This window comes from Peromyscus maniculatus, chromosome 1 (assembly GCF_049852395.1).
Source record: "Peromyscus maniculatus bairdii isolate BWxNUB_F1_BW_parent chromosome 1, HU_Pman_BW_mat_3.1, whole genome shotgun sequence".
Taxonomy (NCBI): domain Eukaryota; kingdom Metazoa; phylum Chordata; class Mammalia; order Rodentia; family Cricetidae; genus Peromyscus; species Peromyscus maniculatus.
The window spans coordinates 144,200,308-144,219,694 of NC_134852.1; the positions used below are offsets into that span (position 1 = coordinate 144,200,308).

The window sequence follows — 19,387 nt, forward strand, 5'->3', positions numbered from 1 at the left end:
TCATGATTATTTATAGGCACCTGCTGCCCGTGCTTGGCAAGGAGCACTGGGCAAGGAGCACCAGGGACAAAGGGAACACTTTCAGTAGGACTTTCAGTAGGACAAGGCAGGACAGTCAGACCCCGGCCACTGTCAGGGCAGACACCTGCCCCATTTCTGTGAGTTGCCTTGTTATCTAGTGACTCGGTTTCTTATCTGTAAAGTGGAGCAAATAATAGCATCCAGTCACTGGGCTATTGTCACAAACGATTTAACACACCAGTAAACACATATAAACGACTGAGAACAGGTGGGGGTTTAAACAGATATGGTATGCAGACGGTAGCTGCTGGCAGACCTTCCTCACCAGCTGCTTGTAGACATGTACAGCTTAGCTGGGCTTAGCCAAATGGTGGTGATGCTCGCCTTTAACCCCAGCACTCTGGAGGCAGCAGCAGGCTATTCTCTGAGCTTGAGGCCAACCTGGTCTACAGAGTGAGTTCAAGGTCAGCCTGGTCTACAAAGCAAGTTCCAGGACAGCCAGGGTTATACAGAGAAACAGTGTCTTGAAAAACCAAAAAGAAAGAAAAAAAGGTTAAGACATGTACAGCTGCCCCCACCTCCCAGACACTAGAGGGATTTAACCGCAGCCTGCCACACAGAGGATAAGTCAACTGAGGGTACAGAGAAAGCCACAAGCTGGTTTCCTTTTGAGCATGTAACACCGATCTTCTTTGGGCATGGTGGCTGGCGCTCTGGTAGCGGCTGCGTGGCCTATGCTTCAATGGCCTTTCCCTCAGCGTTTCAGTAGCTCTGGGGACAAGAAGAAATCCAGGGCCAGTAGACGGGGTAGACCCCTGGAGGAAACTGATCAGGTTAGGATCAGTCTTGCTCAGGAAACTTACCTCTCTTGTGTGTTTGCCCTAATTGCAAAGGAGTAAAATCTGAGTGGACTTTCCCCAAGTGCTAATATAATTAATGAGGAGGCCACCAAGCCACTTTAGGAATGTATCTTCTACCTTCTGTTCATCTCGTCCTTACATACCAGTGCTCTACTGTCCCTCCCTGAATTTATTCCTGATAATACAGAATCAACTTCACTATTTATACAATTACAGGAAATCATCAGAAATAGGAAAAATCTTATATATATAACACACATCAGATCCCATACGGGTCTGCCAGGTCTTCTAAGGCAAGGTGATGATGAGATTGATCAGTTATTAATTGGTAATGTGCTAGAAGCCTCAGAATTTCATAAGAAACACCATATAAATAGCAAAGGTTTGAAGAAGGACTTTTCCATCACTTGGCAATAAGCCAAGGAAATTGTACCTATTAGAAGTTATGCCCATCATATACAAATTAAGACTGACAATGCCCCAGCATATGTCTCAAATAAAATGAGACAGTTTTTTGCTTATTATAATATAAAGCATATTATAGGTATACCACACAATCCCACAGGCCAAGCAGTCATAGAAAGATCTAATTGAACTTTAAAGGTTATGCTAAATAAACAGAAAGAGGTAACAATGACCCCTAGAAATAGATTACATAACGCTCTATTAACTTTGAATTTGCTCAATGCTGATGAGGAAGGAACAACAGCTGCAGAGAGACATTTGACAACAGAACCAGAGTCCAGAGATCATCAAGTAAGAAACTGTAACAGCTAAAAAGTATTTACACCCCCAGATTCAGAAGCGTCTGGGCTCTACAAAAACAGACTTTAATATAAACATCTATTGCTGTGAAATGCTTTTAACAATTGATCACCTGTCTCCTGGGTGCCAAACTAGTAAAGGAAACAAGTGCCTTAAATAATCTGTCTCTGATAACGCTTAACATGTTCCAATCTCTCTGTCTCTCCCATTAACACTAACCAATACAAGCAGAGTACTAAACACTACAATGGTCACCAATCTTCTCATGGCTGCTTCTTAACATGTTTCAAAACTTTTCCCAAGCTTCAGAAACCAGCTTAAATCCATCTGGACAGGTCAGATCTGCTTCAGGCCTTTTCTGTCTCACCAGCATCCTGTCAGACACAAAAGCAGCCAGAGTGCCAAGCCAAGAGGGATGCACGTCTCCAGGGCAACGGACAGCAGACAGCCCATCATCCAACAACACCTGCCTACCTTGGAAGAACCCCCCCCTCCCTATTCCCCCAAGAGCCAACTGACGCCCTCCAAGTCAGCTGGAAGTAGTTTTTCCTGGGAGAAACGATGCCCCTATTCCTATCTACTTGCTTTTTTATAATAAGCAAAAGTCTGGAATGTAAGGATTCTGTATATGTGCAGCTCAGTGGTCTTGCCTGGCGCCTTATTATGTCATCAGCGGGGGACTGTGCCCCAGTCTAAAAGCCACCCCAACGCGTTCTCTCATTCTCTCGGTCTCTGTCTGTCTGTCTCTCTCCACGCGCTCTCTCTCTGCTCTCAGTCTCTCTCTCTGTCCTATCTCTTCTCTCTAATAAAGCCCATTCTAACTCTGGTAACCATGGCTCGTGACTCTTCCGCTGCTGACCAGCACTGCCGCAGCATCTAGTGCCAACCAAACCAGCGCCGAGGGGGAACCACGTTCCAGAATCTATATCAATTCTGTTCTGTACAGTGAGTTTTTCCCCTTAATAAGTCCTTTGCCCCTTAAACAGACTCTGTGGATTTCTCGTTATAACTCCCTATATCTGCTGCTCTTGTCAGTCCTTCTGACTCCACTGTGCAAAAGATAAGATAGTCTCTGGGCTGGGAAAAGGCTCAGTGGGTAAAATGTTTGCTGCACAAGAATGAGGACCTGAATTCAGATCCCCAGCACCCACATAAACAGCCAGGCTCGTGGTGCACTCTCAGTCTCAGGACCTGGTGGAAGAGACAGAGCTAGGAGAATCCCAGGGACTTGCTCACTGGCCAGCTAGTTTAGCCACTCAGTGAGCCTCAGGTTCAATGACAGACCCTGTCTCAAAAATGAAGGCAAAGAGTGATACAGGAAAATACCAGATGCTGAGCGTTGGCCCTTGTGCTGGCGAGTCTTTATGTCAACTTGACACAAGCTAGAGTTATTTGAGAGGAGGGAACCTGAATTAAGAAAATGCCTCCACAAGATCGGATTTTAGCCTGGCCAGTAAGGCATTTTCTTCATTAGCGATTGATGTGGGAAGGTCCAGCCCATTGGGGTGCCATCCCTGGGCTGGTGAAAGCAAGCCAGTGAGTGGCACCCCTTATGGCCTCTGCATCAGTTCCTGCCTCCAGGTCCCTGGCCTGTTTGAGTTCCTGTCCTGACTTCCTTCGATGATGAACAGCAATCTGGAAGTGTGAGCCAGATAAACCCTTTCCTCCCCATCTTGCTTTTGATCATGGTGTTTCAGCACAACAAAAGTAACCTTAGCCGGGACAGCCCTCGACGCACACCACATACACCCACACACCCACACACACGGTTTGTGTGCCTTTAGGTTTTCTTCAGAGAATTTCTACCTGTGATGGTGAGGTGTCAGCACTGACCAAACCCCATGCTGACTGACACCGGCTTACACTGACAGGTGCCATGTGCCCCTGGGTGCCACGGAAGGAAGAAGTGGCAGAAATATGAAGAAAACCTGAGGATGAAGCTACCTGGCCTGTTCATGAAGTCGCAGCGGCCCAAGCCAGCGATGTCCACCCTCTTCATGAAGAGCACCATGCTGGTGAGGTTGGCTTCCTGCATTTCTGCGGGCTTCAGCGGCCTCATGTCTTTGGAGGCAAATTCTTCAGTGTACAGACAGAAAAGTTTTCCTGGAGGAAGACAAGGGGAATGGCTTCAGTATTGCTGTGGCATCCATCCCTGAAGAACTTCCCACTGCTGGCTACTGTGCCTACCACACTACCTGAGGGAGAAGACCCGAGAAGCTGCTTGCGGGTCTCTGCTTGGCTTTGGCTGATGGGCTGCAGGACAAGGGAGTTGGCTCTGATTCGGGGGTTGTATACCTTTAACAGAAAGAGACACGGCACGTTAGCTCCTGGACACTCAGGCGCAGTCACCTGCCTCTCTCCAAGGTGACAGCCCTGCAGCATGCCACCACAGAGAAGCTGTCAGGCTCTCTTCCTTTGTTTGGTGGCTACACACACCATGAGATGGAAACTGCAAGGGCCCTGGCAAAGGGATCTAAAGCCGCCAGCTTCCACGATACCTCTGGAACTACGGGACCTCAGTATCCCCTGCCCCAGTACTGAACTGCCAGTTCCAGGGCCTCAGGCTAGTGTGTGGGGACACCCTTCCCCCAAATGCCACATGAAAGAAAGGGTTTCCACTCAACCGGCCTGCCATACTTTTACTTCAGTGGGCCCACTTGTATGGCACATGCTGGGATTTTCTGGGTCGTGTACCTACTGCAAATGCCATACAGAACCAATGGCTTACTCTGGTGTGTGGATTAAAAGGGCAAGTGACAGCCTGTTCGCTAGGAATGATGAAGTAACCGAAGACCGACTCTAATAAGCCAGCTGTGGCCGTGTGCAACTAAGACCCTAGCACTCAGAGGCTGAGACAGAGAATCTGAAGTTCAAGGTCAGCCAGGCTACACGGCAAGACCCTGGCTCAAAAGAGACTGCCTCCAACTTGTTTCAAGGGAACCTTCATAACCACCGGACACCATGGTGTCACAGTGAAACAAGGACATTCAGGAAGTGCAGCGTTTCCTCAAGGGATAAAGTCTGGTAGTTTTCTCTCAGTCTCAAAAGTTTTTTTTTTTTTAGTTCCAGTAGTTTTAGAGTTTAAGAAACCATATCTTCTTTTTTTTTTATTTAAAGGGAATGACAAAAAATATTTTTATGAGGTTATTTCATTTATAATTTATTTATCTTTAAATTATTTTACTTATTTACTTGATTTTTTTGAAACAGGGTTTCTCTGTATAGCCCTGACTGTTCTGGAACTCACTCTCGAACTCAAAGAGATCTGCCTGTTTAGGCCTCCTGAGTGCTGGGAATAAAAGCATGCACCACCACCTGTCTTTAATAATTTATTTTCCTTTTTTCACTTTTTTTGTTTGTTTTTGCTTTTTTATTTTTTATTTGTTTATATTTTTTTAGGCAGGGTTTCTCTGTGTAACCGGCTGTCCTGGAACTCAGAGATCTGACCACCTCTGCCTCCCAAGTGCTGGGACTAAAGGTGTGTGCCACCACCACCACACTTGGCAATAATTTATTTTCTAAAGAATTTAGATTTAAAAAATTTTGTCCAATTATCCAGTATTTGCAAAAGTTAGTCAATTCACTTGAAACTAATTTCCCTGAAGTAATATGCTACTTATGCTAATAAACAGATAACCAGACATGATGTACCAGAGAAGCTTCAGAAGCCAGAATAACGTACTGTGCTAGTAGTTTACCTAAAACACAAGGTTGGGGTACTGGGCTAGTACGTGGGAGGCCCGGGTTGAATCCCCAGTTAAAGGGAAGAAGGGAAGGAAGGGCGGGAGGAAGGTGATGGGCAGTCAGGTAGGCAGGAACCAACACCTTTATGCTAACGTTAGGTCTTTCCTCAAAGCTCTGTGCCTCAATTAATTTGCTTCCAGACTACCAATATGCTAGTGAGATACAGCCAAGGCTTTAACTGCTGGCTGCAACCACTCTGTGCACATCTGACCAAATAAAGAAAGCCCTGGGTCACCGGGCACCCTCATTCTCTGGCCACTGGTGTGGCAGGGACCCAGCAAGTGGGTGCCGGTGATGGCTGGCCACCTCTAGACCCTAGGACAGTAATTACCTGTCTTCTTTCCACACCAACGTCGATAACAAATCTGACCGTGTGGCTCCAGATCAGAGATTCCCCGCTGCTGGTGGTCAGCACCACCCTTCTCTGATATACTTGGCATCTTTTCTCAGATTCATCCATTGGCCTGAACAGGTTGCATTTCTCTTTGGGATACAAAGGAATGACCACCAGCTCCCCCAGGTCTGGGTTTAAGTTGGAACCTTCCTGACACACAATTTCATAGGTTTTTTCAATATCCTAAAGTGAAAAAATAAACATCCATGAGAACAAAGAATAATATTTCAGTACAGAAATATCCCAGAATTCAGTAATGTTTTAGGTAATAATGCAAATAGGGAAAGAAACACTTATGCTGTTGCCTTAAATGAAGAAAGGGGACATAACCTTTCTTTGGGCAAGTTAAATGTGATTTCTACACAGTTTCATTGCTTGTAGTTCAGAATGGTCTTCCTCTCAGGAAATGTCCTACCTGCCTCTATGCCTTCATTCTACTATTTTTCCAGCTTGATGCCATTTCTCAGACACATTAACGTGAGTAGAAAAATCAAATTCATCCTCACATCAGTGGTGGGGGATCACTGTTCTTCGAGCCAGCAGAACTAAACATTACTCAACATCATCTAGATTTTCTATAAAGGAAAGTGTACCAGCCAGGTGTGCAGGCTCAGGCTTGTACTCCCATGGCTCAGTGGGCTGATGCAGGAGGATTGCTGTGAGGTTAAGTCCAGAGTGGATTACAGTGTGAAACTTCATCTCAAAAAACTAAAATAAAACATAAAGGGACATACAAAAGCACTATTGGGATCCTCACCTAGGTCACCTTAGAAATCATCTGACCCATATGTGGTTCAAAGTGGTGGCAGAAAAGCCGTAAGATGGGCAGGAAGCAGTCACCGACACCTTGCATTTGCAGGCATTTAGAACAATCTGTTCAAATACACATCGAACATGTTGGGAAAGAATATAAACCACCTGCCATGAAATTACTTACAAGCAAATGGGAGTGCCTGAAGGTCAAGTGTTTTAGTTTACACATTTCTCAACTCCCAGCTAGTTTTTGAGAATAGATGTTACTTAATCTGAATCCTTTTATAGTTTTGGAATTTCCATCTTCTTTGTGTGCGTGTGTTTTGTTTGCTTTTTTCAATACAGGGTTCCTTTGTGTAGCCTCTGCTATCCTGGAATGCACTCTGTAGACCAGGCTGGCCTAGAATTTGGAGAGATCCTCCTGCCTCTGCCTCCTATGTGCTGAGATTAGAGGATTCATGCCCACGCTGGCCAGATTTGTCTTTTAAAGTGTAAAGGAAGACAGCAAACGGGAAGCTCACCTAGCTTATCAGAGTCATCAGAGCTCACAGTTTCCTGTGACCTCTGCAGTTTTTCAGGCTCCAGTCCCTTCTCCCTCTCTCTAGCCTCAAGATGCCTTCCTTTCTACACCATTTGTAGAGTGGCTCCAGTCACCTTGGGGGAGGGAGGGGTCTGGAGGATAGATCTGCCTTAAAGAGGGGTCAGGCATCAGTGGCTCTGGGAGCTGGGGTGAGCTTCTCCCGGGAGGCCTGTTCTCACACTGCCCTCTCCACCACATATATGGCTTACCAGGACAAAATCTTTTCTTTTTAAACTAAGCAAACAGCACAAATGTTTACATCCTAAATAATGAAAAACGTGTTAACTAGAATAATAAGAGCAAAATATTTCTTCTGATGTTTGGGAGATCGCTCACTTTATTGATCACACACATTTTCTTAGGATAGCATCAGTGAGAACGCCCACATTCCACCCAGCTTCAGGCAGATGTCACTAACTCTCAACAGAGAACACAGAAAAGAAGATTCAGCTCTGGAAGCCCACTTCAGAGCAATTTCTTACCAATATATACCTTCAAACAGCAGTGAATAATTATTTCCTCTTAGAATATTGTTGAAAAAAATAATTTTGGTAACTAAGCTGGTTTTTGTTTTGTTTTGCTTTTTGAGACAGGGTCTCTGGCTGACCTGGAACTTATAGAAATCTGCCTGTTTCTAGTTGCTAATTTCTTTTTGTTGAATTTTGGACATATATGTGTGAGTGTGCACACGTGTGCGCGCGCACACACACACACATATGCACACACACTTTTTTTTTGCTGGAGAAGAAATAAAGGAAATGTTCAGCAGGAAAAAGGCAGAGGTAATAGAAATGGATGCTATGTATAGTTCCCACTCCTCAAGCACAACTGACATATGGATTTGAGGCCATAATCTTCAAAAATTACAAACGGCAATCTTGAAATATGCATCTGGTGCTTCAAGTCTACTGTCCATTCATTTCCTTGAATACTTTTTTTCTTTTTAGACAGGGTTTCTCTATTTAGCCCTGGCTACCCTAGAACTTGCTATGTGAACCAGGCATGGAGATCCTGTCCCTGCTTCTCAAGTGCTGGGACTAAAGGCATGTTCCACCATGTTCAGCTCATTCGCTCAGTTCTTAATAGTTTGTAGGACTTCGCTGGGACCACTTGCAAAGCTATGGAGACCACAACATCCACTAAAAGGAAGTATCAAACATCTACCTAGGCTCTGAGACCAAAGAAGCCCTGTAGCCATGGAGACTGTTTCCCAGGAAACCTGTCTGCTGGTCTTTAAGTGATCTGGTTGGACTATATAATATGAACTCAACTTGTATTTTATACTTAATTTATTTCATATTTTGTTTTCAGATTAAAGGTGGCTGGGAGCAGTCAGGGTTGAGTCACAGGGAGGCCTGAGTATTATGAGGATCAGTTCACAGCAGGTGTGGAGCTGTGTCAGCAGAACATGTAACACACCTAACAAGAGTGTGCAACTGACTCGTAAAACCAAACTGTTAGTGGAAATGTCTGCAATTTGAATTCAATTTCTTAAAAAATGGCTCCCGGTCACCTACATTTGTCTTACATGGCACTGAAGGACCACAGCAGGTTTTAATTGCATGTAGAAATCAAGAGGGCTAGCAAGGGGGGAGTAACAACCAGCAGCTCTGAGCAGGGATTTAAAAGTAAGAGCACTGAAGAGGAATGCCCAGCAGACCCACAACTGGGTACAGCTTGGAAGGTGGGAGACATGAAGGAGACCCAGACCTGGAGAGCTCAGGATGGAACTGGAGACAAGAGCAGGACAGTGAGGACAGAGCAGCTGCTGTGTCCATGGACAAGGAGTCCAGCCCCGGCCAGGCCACTGCAGCAGCACCTCCCACTCTCCAGGCCCAGGAGGGTGAAAGCTCCCTGCAGCTTTCAGGGCCATTCCTTCCCGGTAGACGACGTCATGGATGGCGTTTCTCAATAGGAAGGCCACTCTCTATGTTCCATGGCCTGTTACAGCTCACCAGTTTAAAGGTCACATGTCACTGACAGACAGGTTCCACTACATTTACAAGAATCAAGTAACTCTAAGATAACCTATCCCCCAAATCTGTTATGACCTTTAGTTTCCAAAGCATTCATTTAGGATGCTTTTTCTTTCTTTTTTTTTTCTTTTTCTTTTTTTCTTTGTTGAGACACAGATGCCTGCCAAGGCTAGCTTCCACCTTCTGATTCTCTGATCTCACGCTTCACCCTGGTGGGTACTGTGACTACAGGCCTGCACTTGGCTCTGGTTTGAAATTTCTGATTGTAACCTCAGAGATGACTGTTTATCCTGTTGGTCCCCATGCCTTTTTTTTTTACTCCATCTGGCAGTTTCAACTCTCAAATGTTTTAGATTCCTGACTTTTACTGTTGTTCCCTTCCTCAGGCTCTCTCTGCCTCTTAATCATTTTATTACTTTTCCCCAAGGGCCTTCATAAACATTCTAAATCATGCAACTGGGGCAGGAGGATAGAATAAATCACTATCATAGAAGATTAGTATTCAGGAGAATGTGTATCATCCACACAAACATCTGATAAATGCCCTTATGCAGATGAGACTCCAATTACTCTCCCTAAGCAAACAGATAAAGTTTAAGTCTCAAGAACTGCCCTGGGCTACTTTAGTCCTGAGCCTGAGTTGAGGTCACGTCTCCGAGCTACCCCCCAGAAGACCCACAGTGAGGCAGGGGCTCAGCCCTTGGTAGTTCAACCTGCATCAAACACTTTGTGGTCCCTGTTACTCACTAGAAACACTGCCCGCTTGCCTCACACTGAGAGAGGCTGGGGTAGAGCAGGCTGCTAGTCTGTAAGAATGGTCTACTTCAGGCGATGCTGAGGACGCAGCAGAGGGTGGGGCACTCCTGTGTCCAGAGTGGAGCAGCTGTACCAGAGGCTTCCATCAAGCCAGGCCCTGGTGGAGGAAGCTGGGGGGAGGATGGTTTCTCAGAACTCAAGATGCCACTGTTGTGGAATAATCTTTCTGTACACTGTGAGATGTGTCACTCGGACTGGTTTAATAAGACGCTGAACAGCCAAGAGCTAGGCAGGATTTTCGGGGCAGAGAGAACGCTGGGAAGAAGACGACGCAGTCTCCAGCCAGACACAGAGGAAGCATGCCATGTAGAAGATGAGGTAACAAGCCATGAGCCATGTGGCAGCACATAAATGAATAGAAATGGGCTAATTTAAGTTATCAGGGCTAGTTAGCTCTAGTTAGAAAGCTATAATTAATAAGAAGTCTCTGCGGTTATCTGGGAGCTGGCTGGCAGGACAGAGAAAGACTGGCTGACATGCCACCCCACTCCTTCTGAGAACCGAGAGATCTGGCAAGGCTTCCAGCACTGGTTTTGCTTATCTCGCCTGTGCTGCAGCTCTTGTGTAGAATGAGGTGTGGTGGAGGGAGCATTTACATGGCAGCTGTGTGAGGGGAGCCAGGAGCTGGCAATTAAAAGCTTCCAAAGGAAATGCTGTACCACAGTACTCGGTTAGGTCGGAACACCGCTTAACTTACTTGTTCACAGGCCAGGAAGACCACCACGTCACCCTTCTCGTCCGAGCGGTGGATTTCGAAGATAAGGCGTGAAATGGACTCGAAGGAGTCCTGCTGAGCCCCACTGAGGTACACGACCTCCACGGGGTGCTTGTTTTTCACTTCTATGAGAGGCACGTTTCCGTAGTAGGAGCTGAGTTTGCTGATGAGGACCGGCGAGCAGTTGATTATGAGCTTCAGTTCGGGTCTTGCTAGTAACACATCCTTAAGGAGTCCAAGCAGCACGTCGGTCGCCATGCTTCTCTCCTGGACGTCGTCCAAGATGATGACCCCATAGCTACCCAGGAAAGGATTGGACATCATTTCTCTCTGCAGCATATCATCAGTACAGTACCTAAAAAGAAGATGTATTAGAGAATTCCCTTGAAAAATCCTGTAAAGGACTCCCAGAATACACACGCCTGCCCTGCCCTGCCCTTCTTTGTGGCACTGGTTTTTTTCTTAGAGCCAATATCCCTTTGAGGTGACAGAATCTGTAGGGCCACAGCACACAATCCACACAAACCCATTTGAATTGTTCTTTGTACATGCTCGATGACTCAAGGATCATCCCGGAACTCCTGGTCAGAGGCCTCTACTTACACAGAGGTCTGTGTGACCAATGTTCATCAGAAACAAGTGTCCTGCTTCTGCAAGCTCACTGGTACAAATGATAACAAATGCGTTTAACATCTGCCTTCAGCTTTGTAAAGCAAACAGTATTATCATTAAGCATCCTTACTGGACAGTTACCTCCCTGACATTAGTGGAACTCTGGGTACCGGCATACACTTTCCAAAGAGAAAACTCAGGCTCATGATCCAACCGCCCACATGAAGACTATCTATCACTGGCAGGGGAGGAGGGGTTGCTGCTAGGAGGCTGGGTCAACAGGGTGCTAACATCAGTAAGTCTGAAATGTTGCTCAAAGAACAGAAGTTTCTACACAGTTTGGGGCACCTGTGCAAACTGGCCGGCATGCTTGATGGGGTGGGGCATTATTAGCAATTTTGTTTATTTGTTTGAGATAGTGGACTCAAAATCTTCCAGCCTCAGCCTCCTTCATTGGCAATTTAATGGATATTAGCTCCCCTGCCCCCGCCAGGAGCCCTTGAGATGTTTTTTAAAATTAAGAAAGAAATTTAAAAGCCACCTGGTAGTGATCCACTACCATAAAGATTTCTTTCTGACACAGTTTATATATGCACACAGAATACTGCTTGAAGAAGGCAGGTTTCTGGATTCTCCACCTGTACCAGCACTTAACGCTGAGGTTGCTGGATGGGTCTGCTGGTGAGGCCGGCATTTAGAAGCTCAGGTTTGGGGAGAGCTTCCTTCCACTCTGCCCAAACCTGACAGGAGCAGCTGCACCAGCGCAGGGCTCATGTGAACACGTGCTTTCCTCTGGGGAGTCGGCAAGCTTGGGACATCCTGGGCAAAGGGTGCTTCCTGGCCAGCCCCTAGTTACAAGTGGGCAATGAGTCCCTGTTGAGTTCCAGGAAACTTCACACATGTCACAGCCCCCTGCTGGGAAACTGCCGTGTGTTTAGGCTGAGGACGCAGGGACGGACTCTTGAAGCTGGAATCTGACTTCCTCTGAGGAACCCCCCCATCCTCCATTTCACATAGCTGCTCTGCTGTCTGCTTTCACTGTGATAGCTTCAGTTGGGAGGAGATACAGTGAGGCCCTGCATCTGACATATCAAACCCCGCTACAGTGCTCAATACCCTTTCAAGGGAAAACAGAGAGAAGAGAGCCAAGTTCCTAGTGTGTTTGGACCCTGGACCAATACACACGTTTCTCATTTAACCCTCAGAATAGATCCTGAGGGGAGACATAGCCCCTCACATTTATAGATGAAGAAAACAGGTCAACAATTTAAGTTCTCCAGCAATGGTCACAAAGCTAGGGTCAGGCTCAAGGTTTGATTGTCTGCTTTGTTTGTTTTTTGAGACAGGGTCTCACAGTGTAGCCATGGTTTGTCTGGCACTATGTAGCCCAGGTTGACCTCCAACTTCCCACCACATACAGGCATGCACCGCCACAGCCATCTCAGGTTGAGATTTGGACCAGATGGCCTAGCACACCTGATAGATACCACAGACTGCGCCCTCGCCTCCAGGGTCAGGGCTAAGACTTTACATTTGGTTCTTGCTCTCAATTTATGACATCCAAGGTTTACTTTCTGCCTTTCTGTTCACACAGACTCACCCCGGGTCTCACCGGATGAGCAGTAACAAACTGTGGATCATGCTTACATGAGAAAATGATCTAACCTAAGACTGGAGTTTTCCTGAGCACAATATGCAAGATGCAGACAAAGGCAACCAAAATCTAGCTCTCCGGTCATCTTCTGCAGAGGTTAATTAGGACCCAATGACCTAAGCTACTTTGGACCTATTTTCAAGAAGATTGTGTTTATGTCTGCTCCTTTCATGTCACTGATACAATCTTGTTCCTTTTCAGCAAAACTCAGCTGAGCAACCATCCCATCGGCACTCAGTTTCCTCAAAGCCATGCTTCCCATAAAGGGAGGAGGTATATGAGTTATGTAAAGAAACCCAGGCTTGATTAAAAAGGGAGAGGGTGGTGACCTATTTAAAACTGCTAGACTCAGCATGATGACTCAATACTTAAGGAATCACTAAGCTTCAACCTTTTCCCCACAACACAGATATCTCTCTCTCTCTCTCTCTCCTCTCTCTCCTCTCTCTCTCTCTCTCTCTCTCTCTCTCTCTCTCTCTCTCTCTCTCTCTCTCTCTCTCTCTCTCTCTCTCTCTCTCCACTCCCCCCTTCACTATGTAGCCCTGGCTGGCCTAGAGTTCATTATTTTGACCTCAGAGATCCACATGCCCCTGCCCCTTGAGTTCTGGGATTAAAGGTTTGGCAAGATTCATTTCTCATTTTCACATTAATGAGATTCCACGTGAACAATGCTTTAAAAATGTTGTCATGGTAACTACATAGATAAGCTGTCAGTGTTCTAGGCAATGTAACACAGTCTGACCTTAAATTTCCAAGACTTGTGAGAGTCAAGAAAAACATTAAGAAGTTGTATTCATATCCATACCTTCTGGAAGGTTTGTACCGAGTTTGACCCTAATGAAAACTGGGAACTTTTCAGTTCTGAAAAGAGCAGAGGTTTAAGATCTCCACAGCTGCCGCACGGGAGGCCTGGCGCACGGGAGGCTGTGGCATGCAGCGAAGAAAGTGCTTTCAGGTATGCAGTATTTAGGTGTCTACTGTCAGGAAAGGCCAGAAAAAGCCTAAAGAACTAGTTTTTTAGAGCATTAAAAAAAAAAGAACAGGAAGGAAGGAAGGAAGGAAGGAAGGAAGGAAGGAAGGAAGGAAGGAAGGAAGGCAGGCAAGAAGGGAAAGTTATCTTTCCCAGGTATCTATGATATGCCCAGTGGTGTTACAAAGAAAACATAAAAGGTAATATAGCTTCTCTAGTAATTAACTTTAGAGCTTCTGACGGAAGGGCTGGCAAAGCAGCTCGGTGGTAGAGCACCTGCCCACCGTGTGCAAGGCCCTGGCCCAACATCATTAGGAAACATCTGTGGTTTAGATCGCCATTCAATCTGAGGGCACTCAAAATCATAGCTAGCATACCTCTCCGGGAAAACATACTGATTCTGGTAACGATTCTAAAGATATAATTACAAATTTAATTATCACCATAAAATAGTCACCATCCACACTACGTTTCAGTTCTATCTACTCAGGCATTTAGTCGTTTAAACACCCCTCTGAACAGCCATTGCTTTTGTGGGTAAGGAGGCCTCAACACAGGCAGCTCTGGGAGGGAACCTACGCAGAATCCCGGCTAGAAAGCGGGAGACACTGGCTGTAAAGCCACGCAGCCTTCTAGGCAGGGACTTTTGGATCTTCGGGCCTCCCTGAGGCTCACACCCTGCTGGTTTAGGAGGAACACCGTGGAAAGGGAAGCCCTGTGTCCTGTCCTGCTAACAAGGCCTCCCAGTGAAGATGGAGACAGGAAAGGACAGGCAGCCCAGTAGAGGCAGAGAACAGAACCTACAGTAGCCACAACATTCCATCCACATGAGCCACGGCTTACTGCAAGCCCCAGGGCTCCCACTCAGAAAGTTAACACGTGAACAAGGAATCTCAGACCTTCCTCTGCCTGACAGAATCCAGTGCTTAAGACAACCCCATGAAAACCAACAGATGTTTAAAAAAGATGTTGCGCTCCATTCTTACGTTAATAGATCCCACTGTATGTACCTTTGTGACTTTCTCAATAATAATAATTTAAAAATAGAATTCCATATTCATTAACCTAAAAACTGCTACATCAAGAGTTCTTTCTAAAGGCTTTCTAAGTCTGGATGGCATTAAAGATATAAAAACACAAACAATGACTACAGAATTTAGCTGGAGCCATTATTCAGTTAAAACAGACAATTCAAAAGGCCAGTTTAAAGAATAAAAAGTAAGGGACTGGAGAGATGGTTCAGGGGTTAAGAGCACTGACTGCTCTTTCAGAGGACCCAGGTTCAATTCCCAGCACCCACATGGCAGCTCACAACTCTCTGTAACTCCAGTTCCAGGGGACCCGACACCCATGGCAAAATACTGATGCACATAAAATAAAAACAAATAAATTTTTTTTAAAGGGTAAAATAAAAGCAGTATGGTGGTACACACATATAGTTCCTAGATTTGGGGGCAGAAGCGTTGGGGGACTAAAAGCTTTGGGCCAGCCTTGGCTACATAGCGAGACTTTCTTAACCACCTTTCTAAGTTGAAAATAGTGAATGGAAATGCTAAGTTTAAGCTCTCCTCATCCTTCTTGTTGTTTCTTTTATCCTGTTTAACCAGTCAACTAGCTTGTGAGTTCCTAAGAGACAGGGGAAAGGGACTCCTTTTGTATGTGCCCTGTATATAGTGAGTAATTTATAAACACAAATGCATCCAATGGCTTTGTTCATTGTGAATTTTCATAAAGGTAAAATAGCCTCAAGAACTTTAAGTCAAGGTGTCCCTGGCCTCAACATCCCCTATGGCTTGATACTTGATACCGAATGAGTCACTGGGGCAGGCATTCTGAACGACCTCCAGGTTTGGACCAGGGCAGTACTCCCTCCTCCCATCAAGTTAGTGAACATCCTCTATGGGACAAGTGTATCAGACACGGGCTAGCTGTGTGCAGAACACCATCCCTGCCCTGTAATTCTGCAGCAGCACTCTTCAGAAGGAGGGCCACACCAGCATGCCACATGTGGGTTATGGATATGGAGATATTCTGATCTCTCGAGCTCCTAAAGGGGAAGACAGTGCCCTGGGCACCTGAAACCCATTGGGTGGTCACTTCTGGCTGCAAGCAGCTTTGGCCACTCCTTGCAGTGTGGGATAGGCACAGGCTCTGTCATTGTCTACGAGGGCGCTATAACACTATTAGAGAAGCCTTGGCTCTAAGCAGTTACTTTTTCAATTCCCCGATTCATTTTTTCCCCTTTTGCATTTCTCTTTTCTACTTTGTGTCAAGACTTGGAAGCCTCTGTTAAAGAAAGCTAAACACAAACATCTGCTAACGTAACTGCAGCCTCAGAGAAGGCTCCTTGGAACCCCTAAGAATTCAAAGTATATCTAGAAAAACAGGTCCCAAAGGCCATGTGGAGGCTAAGGGTGGGTGTCACAGAAGCCCACCAAGAGCCTCTAATGCCTACCTCTATAAGGCCAGGGAAGTCTTCCTGGTGCAGGTGACCCTTGCACTGAATCCTGAGTGACTAGAAAGAACTGGCCAACCCCAAAAGAGTCGGAGACAGGCCAAGTACACGATGGGTAGGCCAGGTATAAGGCGTAGAAGTGTGGAAACATGGGTATCACACAGAGCCACAGGGAGTCACGTGGCTGGCACAAGGCCAATGGTGATGGACTCACCAGGAGGCACAAATCTCTAAGTACCAGATGGAAGGTCTTGGGTGAAACTAACAAGTTGTAATTCTCCCCCTGAGGACTGTAATCATGGAAGCTTAGACAAGGAACAAGTGAGGACAGCAGGGAGGGAAAAGAACCGGTGTGTGTCAGGCTGGAGAGGGCAGTTATTACACCATGGGTGCTTGACATGTAGACAGCAAGGACAATACTCTGAGGATTGCAGAACCCAAGCCAAGAGGCACCTAGGCAGAGATGAAGCGTCTACGTACAAACCTCAGGATTGTCTCACTGGTGCAGCAATTTTCAAAAGGAATCACATAGCCAACTTCATGACCAATGTTAACATCCATTTCGTCGGCTACCCGCAGGGCCAGCTGGACCGCCGTCTGCTTGTGGACCTGTGTGCAGATCACGCCCCCGTGCTGGTAGTGGATGGAAAGGCAATATTCAGCACACCACTGAGGAACCTTGGACAGGGAAAAAACGACACAGGATCAGCCCCTGCTAGGAAAGACAAACTCAGAACACAGAGAAGCAGCTCTTTCTCAGACCTGGCTTCATGTGCTCTGAGATCTTTTTCTTTCACCGGTTAATTACTAGCAGACTGTATTAAACCTTACTTAGTGAGACTCTGAGTGATCAATACTGTACACTCTAATCACTAGTAAATGATGAGTATGCAGGTGTTACCAGGAAATCGGAAACCATGAAGCTTTGACTCCCCGATTTTAGAAAGTCAGTTTAGGACATTTAAAAAAAAATAAGTGGATGCTAGATATAAAGCAAAGAACAATCAGACTGCAACCCACAGAACCAGGGACATAGCAGGGGGGACCCTAGGATGACTGTGGCTTAGAGTAAGTTTTGGTTTTACTCAATCACTGGGCAAGCTTCAGTGAAACATTTCACTATTAGGATAAGAATTTGTACTGTATCAAGCTGGTAACAGAAAAAAAAATTTAAAAAAATGGTCTAAACCTATGCCTCTTAAATTTTTTTAGAGGTTTATTTGTTTTATGTGTATGAGTATTTTGCTCATGTATGTGTACCACATACAGTGCCCACAGAGGCCAGAAGAGGGGGCTGGATCACTGAGAACCGGAGTTACAGATGATGCTGGGAACAGAACCCAGGTCCTCTGCCAAGTGCAGCAAGTGCTCTTATTTGATGGGCACTGTCCAGGCCCAGCTTATGCCAATTGTGAAAGACTCATGCAGACACAAGTCATTTTTTTTCTGGTAATAAGAAGGCCTCATCAAAAATACAGTTTCTGGTGTGAGTGATTATGTTTTAAAGAATGTAATATTAAACAACATTTAAATAAAAAATAGCAACCCCAAATTAAAGCATTTACATTTAAATTTAAGCAATCATAACAATATCCAAATGAGCCTGCTTAACATGATTCTACTAATGAAAGCTAAAATGTTCTGCCAATTTATTATCTGAATGTAATTAAAAATCAACCCAGCTTGCTTAGAGTCAATTTCAAGCAAAGCGGCTCTTTAGCCATTTTATTTTCAAAATCCTTTTTATCTAAAATGTGTTCCATGGCTGGAGAGATGATTCAGTAGTTAAAAGCACTGGTTGCTCTTCCAAAGGACCTGGGTTCGATTCCCAGCATCTCTGTGAGCTATGGCTCACAGCTGTCTGTGGTTTCAGTTCCAGGGGATCTCATGCCCTCTTCTGACCTCCATGAGCACCAGGCATGCATGAAAGCAACACACACACATACAATAAAAAATAAGCCGGGCGGTGGTGGCGCACGCCTTTAATCCCAGCACTTGGGAGGCAGAGCCAGGCAAATCTTCGTGAGTTCGAGGTCAGCCTGGGCTACAGAAAGAGATCTAGGAAAGGTGCAAAGCTACACAGAGAAGCCCTGTCTCAAAAAACCAAAAATAAATAAATAAATTTTAAAAATTAAAAAATAAAATGTGCTATGGATCAACTGAGTTTTAATCAGGTTCATGTGTACAAGAGTTATAGTAGAAGGTATCAAATTCATTTTGTACTCTATAACCTTAAGGAGCTATTAATAAATTATGCTTTGGTACATGCATTAAAAAACCAGTCCAAAGGTGTTTTTAAAACTGATCTGGGTAGTAAAAGCCTATTAACATTTTTAAATTATCTGGAGGTTGCTACAGGGACTCATCATGAAATTCTTAGATTTTAATTTTCATCGGAATTTGAAAGTGTTAGTGATTCCAAAATGAGCATATTGGCCATGACTAACTGTATAGCAGCAATCCTTCTATATTAAGGGGCCAGCCTTGTCCCTAGGCCGAAAACTGTCAGTCATTATTTAGTCCCTGCCTAGTCTGCTCTATGAGAGAAAGTCTATGATGCTGCACTGAGGAACCAGGCTGGCTGGTTAGTGCTCTGTCTCACACAGGGCAGTTTTTCTATAACTCAGGGACCAGGCTGGCTGGTTAGTGCTCTGTCTCACACAGGCCAGTTTTCCTATGTGTTAGTTCCCTTATCTATGAAACAATGAGTTGAACAGAGGCTGACTCCTCCTCCCCCAAGTCGGAACATCTCTTTCATTTTCTCCAGGGCTCACTGCACTGCTGTCTGTGACTAAGTAAATTAGATCCTGCTATGCTGACCAGGGCCGGGTGTGTAGGGGGGGTGGGGAGGGCAATGCTTGTCATCGCTGAGCCACAGGCTCCTCATCCCCTCTGTGCCACACCCCCAGACCATGAGCTGTGAGAGCAGAGATCCACAGTCATCATCAGCAAGTTATCCCAGTTATCAGTTAATATTCATCAACCAAGCAAGCCATCTTGTATCTTCCAGAAATATTTAAAATGTCTAAAATCCTAGATAGTTTATCTTGAGTTGTTTCAAAATCACTGGCC

At 45.4% G+C, this 19,387-nt stretch overlaps 1 protein-coding gene across 3 annotated transcripts in view; it reads right to left on the reverse strand.

Moving 5' to 3' along the window:
- Positions 1 to 19,387, reverse strand: part of Dhx32 (DEAH-box helicase 32 (putative)) — a 67,445-nt gene that overhangs the window by 14,111 nt on the left and 33,947 nt on the right. For all 3 annotated transcript variants that reach the window (XM_015995843.3, XM_006976939.3, XM_076554216.1), the window contains exons 3-7: positions 16,800 to 16,993; positions 10,607 to 10,979; positions 5,722 to 5,967; positions 3,842 to 3,941; positions 3,591 to 3,749 (exon numbers count right to left, since the gene is read on the reverse strand). In XM_015995843.3, coding sequence (XP_015851329.1) covers positions 3,591 to 3,749; positions 3,842 to 3,941; positions 5,722 to 5,967; positions 10,607 to 10,979; positions 16,800 to 16,993 — 1,072 coding nt within the window. The remainder of the gene's footprint in view (positions 1 to 3,590; positions 3,750 to 3,841; positions 3,942 to 5,721; positions 5,968 to 10,606; positions 10,980 to 16,799; positions 16,994 to 19,387) is intronic.